Genomic DNA, 12,086 nt, shown 5'->3' with positions numbered 1-12,086 from the left:
TAATACGATTACTAAGAAAATTAAACATACTAATCAATTTTATCAAATTACTCTAGCATCCAATATTTGTTGAATTATTATCTCTCTAACATTAAACATATACCTATTGTTATCATCTATTGCTCATTGACCAAGTATAACTAATTAATATTAAATACGGTGTAATTTAGTTAATAAGTATAAATGTGTAGAAAATTATCTCTCATCAATATAATTTCCAAATTATTTAAACAAGATTGGTAAAATAAAATATAATTATATTTTAAAAATAGAATATATCCTAAAATTAAAATACTATAATTATTGTATAAAAATATTTTTAACCTTAAATAAGGTTTGGAAAACCATTGAGAATTTGATTAGAATATAATTATTTGTACTTATCTACGTAATTATTTTAATTCTCATCAATTGAATAGTGTAAAAGATATTTCAATTATAATCAATTTAACGGATTCCTAATATACTACATGTATATAATTACAATCAATTACATTTAAATCTTTTTCGTAAATTATCTTAAAAGAAAAACATCATTTTAAAATAACTTAGGGAAAGGTACACTTGAACCTAGAAATTATTGAGGTAAAAAGTCAAAAGTCAAAATTTATAGGCAGTTAATTTTAATCAGCTTTTTTTCCATTACTAAATACCATCCATAGAATTGTAATATTATGTTGAAGCTAAGAGGATGAAATGAAGTCTCCAAAGAATTAATGCAAATTTTCATACTAAGAATTATTCTGAGGATCATTGTTTAATTATTTAATGCATTACTTTTTTTGTTATAATTAGTCTCACTGTCATGAAAATTAGATCAGAACTAACAAACTAAATCTTAAAAAGTGGGAAGCAAAATCAAAGGGCAACTTTTGGGATATAAAGGACGAAAAATCCAAAATTGATTTAATTTGATATTCATTAAATTCGAACTGTAATTCTTGGAATCAAAGTACCAAACCCAAAAAGAAAATTTCTTATTTAAAGGGCAGCGACAATGTGGTAACTCAGTGACGCATTCAATTGTCGCTCAGAGTAAAAAGACGAACACTTTGAAGGTGATACTATTTTTTTTCTTTTTTTCTTTTAACATCCCAAAATTAAAAACCTCAGATTTTGGTTTTAAATGGATTCTGTTTTCTCTAGTCTTTAGGGTTAGGTTAAAGCTTTTCTTTGACCATCTGTTTTGGTTCTGTTTGATTTTTTCCATGAAACAGTGACCAAAAAAAAAAACACAAGCTTTTGAGAGAACAAGATCTGCCCAGAAATGACAACATAATTTTTATTGTCGTTTTTAAGGCCTTTTTTTTTATCTGAAAGTTTGCACGGTGAAGAACCCACTTTTGCAAGTGATTTGTTCTTAGAGAAAAGGCCAAAGGTAAGGTTTAGTTTTCAATCATAAGAACATGTAAGTTTTCTTTGTGATTTTTCTCAATTTCAATGCAAATATAATACCTTTTCTTTTTTTCTCTCTTTCTGGATCTCATAAGATCTTGCAAAAAAAGATGTCATCATCGAACTCTCCTTGCGCGGCGTGCAAGTTTCTTCGTCGAAAATGCACCCAAGAGTGCGTGTTTGCACCCTATTTCCCACCCGACAATCCTCAAAAATTCGCCAATGTTCATAAAGTATTCGGCGCCAGCAACGTTGCCAAGCTTTTAAACGAATTGAATACGTCCCAACGTGAAGATGCCGTCAACTCGTTAGCCTACGAAGCCGAGGCTCGTCTCCGGGATCCCGTCTACGGCTGTGTCGGTCTCATCTCCATCTTACAGCATAAGCTTAAACAAATGCAACATGATCTTAACAATGCCAAGAAAGAGTTGTCTACTTATATTGGTCCTCAAGCAATGCTTCCTATATTACAACCGTCGGTTTTCTTGCAGCAACATGTTGGCAACCCTTCTTCATCATCTTCTTCCTCCGCTGTTATGCAACATAACATGATGCCAATGATGGGGATTCCTACAGCGGCGGCGGCGGCTTCGGGGCAGTTAGTGTTAAGGGAACCTCAACAGCAACAGATTTTCGAGGCTCAGCAACAATTGGCGGCGGTGATAGCAGCAAGGGAACAACAAGAGATGTTTAGAGGGTATGAACAACATCATGGCGGCCAACAGCCTGAGATTGTGAGGTTTAACAATGGGTTTGACGGGTCTGCTTCAGTTACTGCAACTGGGTTCAATCAGATAACAACTGCAGCAGCAGCAGCCACCATGTCACCTTCATTGGCTTTAGGAAGCTTTGAAAACCCGTACCAGATTCAAGCACAACAAGATCATCACCATTGTCATGGGGGCCATCATCCACTCCAAGCACAACTTTTACTTCAGCCACAACAAGGCCAACCGCAAAACCAGCAGCAACAACCGCAAAGATCAGGGAGCGAGGAGGCGAGGAGCATTGGCCCTTCTTCTTGATTGAAAAGAAAAACAAAGAATCCATCTTTATTTTTTGCCTGCCTTCCAACAAATTTTTCAATCTAGGTAAAAGTTAAATTAATTATTTACCCTTTTTGTTTTATTAACTTAAGATGAATGCCTATCCACGAAGGATTCTTGAGAAAATAACAGATAAGCTTTTGCGTTTATGAAGGGGTGTTTTTGATAGCTTTGTATGCCAATGTATGTTGGGGTTTTTTTTTCTCCCTTAATAAATTTGGGGAAAATATCATTTGATGGCAGTGGAAAAGATAGAATTACTCTTAATTGTGCAAGGGCAGAAGGGTTGGTAAAGAGAATTATTGTCTTTTCACAGATGAGGGATATTCCCATTTTCATCAGCTATAAATGACATCCTTAGATTGACTTGAAATGAATGGGTATCTATCACCTTTGTTTCATTAGCCTTACACTGCAATGTGTTTTGTATTAAGCATGAGAAGGGGTTGGGCTCAAAATTTGAGTGTAAGATCTAATTTGCTTAAATTTCATCCTCGAACTATTCAAATTTGAATTAAAAAATTTCAATGCTAATTAAGAATTAAAAAAAGGTTTGATTAGACTTGTAATATATTCCACTTCAGCTCCTTTGATTTGAAATGAACATGAACTTGCTAGCTAGTTACCATTTAAACTTAAGCATGAGACAAAATGGATAAATAAGAGTAGATTTTTGTGGGAATTTGGTGCAGTGGATCAAATCCATGATCTTGAGCTGTCCTCTCAGATTTTGCTTTCACACCCTCTTTGAAAACACAACAGCGTGCCCTTATTAGACAGCTTCCTTTTACCTAATAAAGGACACTAATTTCAATTTTCTTTTTTATGTTGTAGAAATCACAGTGTTTCAAGAGAAGAAGTTCATTTTAACATTGGGATTAGATGAAGTTTCAGACTTTTCAGTCAGCTTCTGTATGTTCTTTTTGTCAAGAAAATTGAAAAAAAAAAAAAGTGTAATCTTTTCACTGTGCTTTATGTATACAAACCATTAATTAACCTATGTTCACTGTTTTGCCATAAACTGCAAATCTGCCATGGTTACTTTTTCATCCATATTAAAAAAAGAGAAGAAATATATACATAGTCTAGTCTTGGCTTTTCTTAATGATCTAGATTGTCAACAATTTCTTTTACTTTTTTCCTTTCAGGGTTTTCTGCAGCAAACAAGTGAAGAACAAAGGGAGAAAGATTGAGATTGATATCTGAGATCTTAAGTCAGCATCGGGCTTTTGGGGTTTGATGAACACCTTCATCCATTTGAACACATAATTAATTATATAATAATTTATTATATTATATATAGGGATCTGCATTTTTGCATTGGTCTTTGGCCTTGGGATTGCAGTAGTTTCCAATTTTTCTAAGCTCTGGTCTTCGTTTTACTTTGAATTTCATTACGTACAATCTTAGAAATATCATGTTATGATAATTTTTTTTATTTATCATGGAGGAAGAATTGTTGTTATATTATATATGGTTTATATAAATAATAGATGTTATTCGGTGGAGAGAACTTGAAGTGAACTTGGGAATTTGCTTATATTTACTTTCGGTTTAAATTCAATACTTTAAAATGTGAAAGAAAAATGATTGAATTTTATTCTAATAAATATTGATTCTTTATTTTTTATTGTTCCTATCAAAATATTTATAATGACCCTCTTAATGGATTTATAGAATATGAAAAATTAATTACTCAACTTGTTCTAATAAATCTTTTAAAATTAAAAATATACATGTATATTGTTGAAGTGGGATTGTATTGGAAGTGATGCATTACTATTATTTATATATTAAATATATTATTATTTGTTCAAAATATTACTAATATTATTTTAAATGGAAAATTTTCCATTGATTATAACTCCAGTTACTCCACTATAAATAACCCGAAGTTAAGTTGGGCTTAGCCCATAAATTTGGTTACAAAGGTGGATTCTGCAATATTTCTTTTTTCATAAAAAATAATCATATTACATTTTAGTCACTTATGTTTAAAATGTTACGTTTTAGTCACTCTGTTATCTCCCTAACGACAATCCTATGTGGTAGTCCAACTAGGACGAGAAAATGTTTTTAATTAAATAATTTAATTAATTACACCTTGAATTGGAAAAGAAAAACCGTTCGTCTCCTTTTTTCTTTTAGTTTTCTTTTCCACTTTGATTGAAAAACTATTCTCATCCCAATTGGACATCCAAGTTGGCCTTTAAAACCCATTTGGACTGCCACGTAGGATTGTCGTTAGGGAGGTAACGAAGCTTAACGATAGAGTGACTGCTTCGTAATAAAACGATAACGTAAGTAACTAAAATGTAACATTTTAAACAGAAATGATTAAAATGTAATCTGAAGCAAACAACAATGACTATTTTTGTAGTTTACTCTTTAAAAAAACCAAATCCAAGTTAATATTCATAAATACTAGATATATGTACATGGGTGAAAAGTATATTTAAAAAAATTAAATTATGAATCAGGGTTGAAAAACTTTCCTATAAAATTACACTCAATTTCACTTTAATTATTAAGCAACGTTTAATTTATTTTACATAATGAAATTATGGAAATGTAAGATTATAGATAGGATTAGAATAATGTAAAATTATCTAAAAGAAAATTTTACTATATTGTCCTTATTATAAAATTTTTGTTTTTACAAGTTCACTTTTTCAACATTTTTACTCTCAAATTTTTATAATATTAAAATAATTTAATAAGTTCATTTTATTACACCTTTATTTGATCATATGAATTCAAATATTTTTGAAGGATCATATGGATTCAATTGAATGATCACCGAACATAATTATAAAATTTATTTATAAGGTTTGTCAATTGATTTTTGTAGAGAAATTTGTTGTTTTTAATAACAAAGAGAAATGAAACTAAATTTTTCATAAAAGTAAAATCAAAGGACATTGCAAAAGTATATATGTTTTGCACGGAGCTTGTAGTAAAACATTCACATGAAGATATTAAAACATCAACAATAACATATAATGTTCAAATATCATCATATCATTAAATATTGACAAATACAAAGTTATGTTTTGCCTTAGAAATACCTACAACTATATAACATTTTAAACATAAGCCTATGCACTTTCTATACCATAGACAAAGTATGCCAAATATATTATCTATCGACAATAACTTAATAAAAAATTGTAAACAACCTATTACTACTTGACAATATATCCAAAATAAATCTATACCAAAAGTTGCCAATATAATCTATGGACAAAAGATTGCTAATATATCTAGATTTTATGAGACAACGAAGCTACACATCCCTGGAAGAATAGAAGTCTAAGGATGGTCGATAAGTATTACATTCACTTAATTGCTTAAGTACATAATCCTTTCTAAAATCTTTTGGCAAAGAAAAGAAGAAATCTACCTTGTGTGAATCTTTTGCTAATATATTCCCCTATAGAAAGCATTTCATCCTTGGAGAGGCCTTCAATTTCTATGATTTATGTGAAATTCATCATTCTTTGTTCACCTTCCTTTGCCTTTTTTTTTTTGAAAAATAGAAATGTCATTAATCTCTTGTGCAACTTCTTGATAAGCAACACCAACCTTACCTATCTCCTCCACAAGATCAAATAACCCATTAATGCTCCGAGGCCTTTTCTTACTAGTTACAACCTTCTTTACTATAGTCACAATAGCAATTGTGGGTGCTTGACAAGCTGAAGCACTTATATCCTCTCTAGATTCAAAATATTTGACTGCCTCTTGTTCAACATCAAATACATCTTCAAATGTATCATCTTCAACATCAAGATCTTCCATTGCAATAGTTTCTATCTCAACTGTAGCTCTTGTAGCTCTTCTATTTCTTTTCCAAATATTTGGACTAAGTCATCAAAGAATGGAAATGGTTTATTTCTCAATCCAGTGGCATGTGGATGAATCTACAAAAAAAAAAAACTTGAATTTTTGAAATTGATTTCATAATTATAACTATTTATAGTAAGTGTAACAATAAAATTTCTAGTAGTGTTAGAAAATGCAATTTTGGGACCTGTTTTCATAAACCGAGTTTGTAAATGTTAAATAGGGATATTTACATAACTAATGTATTGATGAATTAAATTTTGGATAAGTAATTTTGCGAATTGATAGTTAATTTAGGTATAGGACTAAATTGTAAAAGGTTATCACTGTAGGTTTTAATTGGCGAAAGGCTTAAGGAATTATATAACAATTAAACCAAGGTCTAAAATAGAAAATATACCATCTTAGAAAAATTAGTGGACGGTAGGTAAATAACTTATATATATTATAAATATTATAATTAAATTATTTATATTATAAAATGTATAAAATAAAACTAACATAGTGGAAAGAAAGAGAAATCATCTCTTTTCTTCATCCATGCACAAAAGAAGAAGAAGAAGAACAACAAAGAAGAAAGAATTTGGCCTTAAGGGCTTCTATTTTCAACAAAAAATTGGTATGTGTAATTTAGTCTTTTTCTTGTGATTTTTACGTTTTTGAATGTCATGAGAGCTTGATCTAGCTAGCCCATGTATCAATTTGTAAAATTTTTAAAGTTTTAGATAGTTTCCATCGATGATTTCTTGAATTTCTGGGTGTTAAATTGATAGATTTTAAGCTTAGTTGTAAAAAAGGACTAAATTGTAAAGCTAATTGATAGTTTTGTGCATTAGGGACCAAATTGAATAAAATGTAAAATTTGACCATAGGAATAAGAAATAGGAGGTCCTAATTAATAATAATGAAATCAGAGTTTAATTTGGAGTTTTAAATTGAAATTTATGCTAGTATCGATTTTAGGGACTAAATTGAATAGATTGTAAAATATGTGTGACTTTGTAATTGATTGTGATTTAAATTGAAATTTAATATTATGTATTTTTGGATTATAATTCATAGCTAAAGGCAACGCGGGAAGGTTGAGGGGGAAAGGAAAGACGAGATTCGATGATGAGTAACCCGAATGTTCGATTTGTGTTTTTATAATTCAAATCACTTTAATTTATGCACATTTCTATTGTTTAGCATGGTAAGATGTGGAGGTAAGCTGAGATTGGTTAGTTGAATCGAATTGGTATGATTATGTTTGATTATTGAGATAGAGTACTAAATTGAATAGTATTTAAAATAGTGTAATTCAATAAAATTATGGAATTGACTTTGTATTGGGGTGAAATAGGATGTGATATGTAATAAATTGATTATTTGAACTATGAATTGAATTGATGAGATGCAAATTTAACAAAATGATAATTTGAATAAATTGTTACCCTATTAATTGTTCAGGCAGAATTAGATATAGTTGGCATACTGTAGGATAGATTGAGTACAAGTTAATTTGACTACATGTTGAGTGTTGGGCACAACTCTTACTTCGGTTATACAAAATGAGTGCTGCCACATGGCATGAATAACATGCCCATATATGCACTTTCACAACAGTCATCACAAACTTATAACACTTATCATAGCATCTCATAGATGTTCATATTTTCACAATTGCACAAGCTTACATTTATCACATTTAATCATAAGTGTGAGAACACTTACACTCAGAATTTAGAGTAGGGGTTTAAGCTACCTCTAAATTCCAATTACACAATGAAGCATCTACGAGTAGCGATTCCAAAATACTCACCAAAATATGCTTTCACTGAAAGTCGAAAGCTGAGACAAGCTTTTCTTTATCTATATCTCTACTCGTTAAAGGTCCTATTGACTCCGAAACTTCAACAAGACAAACCATACAAACATACAATCAACAATTAGTCATTAACTCACCTTAAATAGTAAAAAATAATAGTGTAAGTTACGTTCTCTTTTAACTAAAACCTTCAACATAGAAAACTTTAAATTTAAATATCTCAGCCTACGCTTAATCTTTTCGCATGAAACAAATTCCATTCATCTACACATTCATCTACGACTAATTTCCAACCTTTAACCTACACTGCACGTTTCAAGGTATCGACATTTTTCAACAAGTTTTGAGCATTATGACAAAAATTCATTAAAACTCGAGAATTCATTAGCGAAACTTCAATGGAGCTTTAGAAACTTTCTAATCACATCAAAACTAATTGAAAAACACTTTAAAGTCACGTTTTTACTCAAAAACTTGAAATTCGTCATTAACGACCCCATATTTAAATTTTATTCGAAATTCACGATTTAATGGCTAAAACTCAATTTTAAGGATCCAATAATACTAAAAGCTAATAGGGAAATGATTGGTTACCTTCGATGGAAGAAAAACAGACTTTGACACAAATCTGGGAAAACCCACTATTGAAGAAGATGATGAAATTAATGATGTTTTAGGATGTTTTCTTGAATATTTATGAAGATTAATGCTATGAGAATGAGGGGAAGCAATGGATTGAGGTTTGAAGAACAAAAAGTGAAGGAGAGGAGCTTGGGAAGCAAGGGACGGCACAACAATGAAATAGGGGGAAACTATTGTGAAATCAATTTGAAAAATAAGGGGTTTTGGGTTGATTTTAAAATTCTGGGCAAATTACTTCATAAAAACTCTCTGTTTTGACTCTTTTACAAACCAACCCTATTTTCAAAATTAAAGGTATTTAAAACTCATTTTTAAAAATTGACTTAATTTTCTAATAGCCATTGTCGAAAACATTATCGATTACCAATCTTACAAAATTTCGAGCACATATAAGCTAAAATTCCTAAAATACCCTCGAAACTTCTAAGCCCAATTTTGGGTTGTTACACTTTCATAATTCAAGTCAATATAAGACAAACATTAACCAATTACATACTATCAATTCAAGATCAATCTTTAGCTATTACACATAAACTTTCATACTAAAAGCTTCCATTAACATACAAATTATGCATATTACCAATTTGCACACCATTTTATTTGATTATAGCATTTAAACTTATCATATTATAACATTCAACAATAAGGCTCAAATAACTTCATTTCACTATATTCCAATTTCTCATTTCTTTAATTCAACTCATTCTCGAATCTATTTATTCATATTATTTCTGTATCGACCATCCGAGCTCATATAACTGATTCGTATGGTCATTCACATGCTATCGTTATTTGTATATTGCAATATACATTTGCATCACCAAACCATATGATGAATTCAATTAAAATATCATTATCCAATTTACATTTTATATCCCTATTAACCTAACTCAAACTTGAACGGATACACGATTCCAACCAACACACCAATTTGACACCTAGTGCCTATCAGAACATCCAAAGTATGTAAATTGCGCCTAGAGCTCATTGGTTTAACCGAGGAAAAAAAGTGTGCCCGACACTCATCGAAATGTCTGAAGAAAAATGCACCCAGCGCTCATTGACATATAGTCAAAGTAACCCATACTCAATCTATCCTACGACATGCTAACTATATTCGACTTTGCTCGAACAATTAATAGGGTATTCAATATCCAATTTTCATTAAACAATCCAATTCATATATCATTTCACATTCAATTTCATAATTTCATTTTAATTCATCATCAATTCACAATTTTCTCATATCACATAACATCTTTCAATCCATTTTCATATCATATATCATGTATCAATTAAATCATACTACTTTCTATTTTGTTTAATTTAGTCCAATATCTCGATATTCAATATCATTCACAACGAACCAATTCATACAAAAATTATATACTCACCTCGATACTCAATCATGCAATTAACATGAATACACGAACAAATATATTGATCTCGAATCATAAAAGTACAAACTAAATCATCACATTACTCGTTGACGTCTCTCGCTGTTCCTTTCCCTCTCGACGGTTCGAAGTTGTCTTTAGCTACGTGCGATAATGCAACAAATAAATAACATCAAATTTCATCCAATTCACATTTAAATATAAAGTTAAACATATTTTACATTTTGTTTAATTTAGTCCCTAAACTCGGAATATGTATGTCTTTCGATTTATAGTTTCGAATCAAAATTTGATTTCACATTTTTTCATTAGGGACCCTATAATTTCAATTTATAACACAATATCATGACAAATTTTCAATTTATGCAATTTAGCCCTAATGTTTACAAAGTTAACTATTAAGCTTATTTAACTTTACAATTTAGTCATTAACATGATCTAAGCTTAATTTCTATCAATTTCAAGCTTAATTCATCAATTTCTCAATAATGGAAACTTGCTAAAACTTAAGAATTGAACAAAATGATATATAGGCTACCTAAATCAAGCTCTTATGATTCAATTTTCATAAAAAAATGGCTTAGATACTTACTTAAATTAATTCCTAAAAGTTCAAATAAGCTTGAAGGTTTTCTTTTCTTTGTTTTAGTGGTGGACGGTGATAGATGATGAAGATGATGGCTTTTTTTCATCATTCCACTATTAATTAACTTATATAGTTAGATTAATGGTGAATTAATTTAGTTAATCATATTTTACATTTAATTAATCTTAATTTAATTGTTTAAATTAATATTATTTTAACTTAATAGTGAACATCATCACCATCTACTATCTATTAACTAAAATTGATTTATTAACTATTTTAGTCGTTTGGATAATTAAAACTTAATAGCGATTGAACTTTTACAATTTAATCTCTATGTCTTAATTAACGCTTTTTGACTAAATTATTTATCTAAATTTTAATATATTTTTATATTAACTTCGTAAAAATTCTTATTTTATATTTATGAACTTGGTTTACTGAAAATAGAATTTTGAAATCGTATTTTTGACACCACTGAAATTCGTCGTTACATTTCATGTACTATTATGATTAATTACTTTCAAAATATATGTTTCATTGTCTATTATCTATTATTTTAAACACACATCTATATTCTAAATAAGTGATTTTTACACGCATTACGTGTGGTAGGATTTCTAATATGAATAATGTTATTAATTGAGTTGGTATCACAAATCAACTTGACACTAACTCACGATTGATGACAAAATCATGATAAATAATTTTAATACATTTAATATTGTTTATTTGGTGTATTTATGTGTTTAAATTTTATTTTACTCATAATTTAATCTATTTTTATTTTAATATCTATATATTTCATGTGTTATTATGATTAATTAATTTTAAACCATATGTTCCATTGTTTATTGTATGTTATTTTTAAACACACATATGTGGTTTCCACATACGTACACATGTAATAGAATTTCTAGTATAAATAATTTTGTTTATTAAGTTAGTGACACAAGCCGACTCAACACTAACTCATGATTGATGATAAAACTATGATGAATAATTATAGCGCATTTAGTATTGCTTATTTGATGTATTTATATATTTAAATTTCGTTTTTCTCTTAATTTACTTTTTTTTAATATTGTACAACTATTCAAATTTATCTTTTTTTCGATCACCAACTGAGTCGCCAACTATTCCGCCAACTATTCAAACTTATCTATCACCAACTGAGTCGCCAACTATTCAAATTTATCTTTTTTTCGATCACCAAATTTATCTTTTTTTCGATCACCAACTGAGGTAGCTTTTAAAATTAAAATGATAACAACTTTAATCATAAGCACTTAAACATTGTATAATTTACTCTTCTTCTTTGAAATGAAATAAATTAAACACTCAAATGTTTGAGAACCCAGAATTGA

At 29.4% G+C, this 12,086-nt stretch overlaps 1 protein-coding gene across 3 annotated transcripts; it reads left to right on the top strand.

The window, feature by feature from the left end:
• Window positions 1-1,048: 1,048 nt before the first annotated feature.
• On the top strand, window positions 1,049-3,954 carry LOC105776230 (LOB domain-containing protein 36). Of its 3 annotated transcripts, none has more exons than XM_052621893.1 (3): window positions 1,049-1,378; window positions 1,491-2,486; window positions 3,276-3,441. In XM_052621893.1, exon 2 carries the CDS (start codon window positions 1,506-1,508, stop codon window positions 2,418-2,420), a length of 915 nt encoding a protein of 304 aa, XP_052477853.1. In that variant the 5' UTR covers window positions 1,049-1,378; window positions 1,491-1,505; the 3' UTR covers window positions 2,421-2,486; window positions 3,276-3,441. The 3 variants fall into 3 exon arrangements, with proteins under 3 accessions (XP_052477853.1, XP_012454227.1, XP_012454230.1); XM_012598776.2 differs by lacking the exon at window positions 3,276-3,441 and adding an exon at window positions 3,590-3,954 and having other exon boundaries at window positions 1,050-1,378; XM_012598773.2 differs by lacking the exon at window positions 3,276-3,441 and adding an exon at window positions 3,590-3,954 and having other exon boundaries at window positions 1,049-2,486.
• Window positions 3,955-12,086: the final 8,132 nt, after the last annotated feature.

This window comes from Gossypium raimondii, chromosome 10 (assembly GCF_025698545.1).
Source record: "Gossypium raimondii isolate GPD5lz chromosome 10, ASM2569854v1, whole genome shotgun sequence".
Classification (NCBI taxonomy): Eukaryota; Viridiplantae; Streptophyta; class Magnoliopsida; order Malvales; family Malvaceae; genus Gossypium; species Gossypium raimondii.
Note: the sequence above shows the minus strand (reverse complement) of the source record. Positions and strands in the feature narration are given on the sequence as shown.

Coding starts and splice junctions, on each gene's coding strand:
- LOC105776230 (XM_012598773.2), top strand. CDS start 1,506: ATGTCATCATCGAACTCTCCTTGCGCGGCGTGCAAGTTTCTTCGTCGA.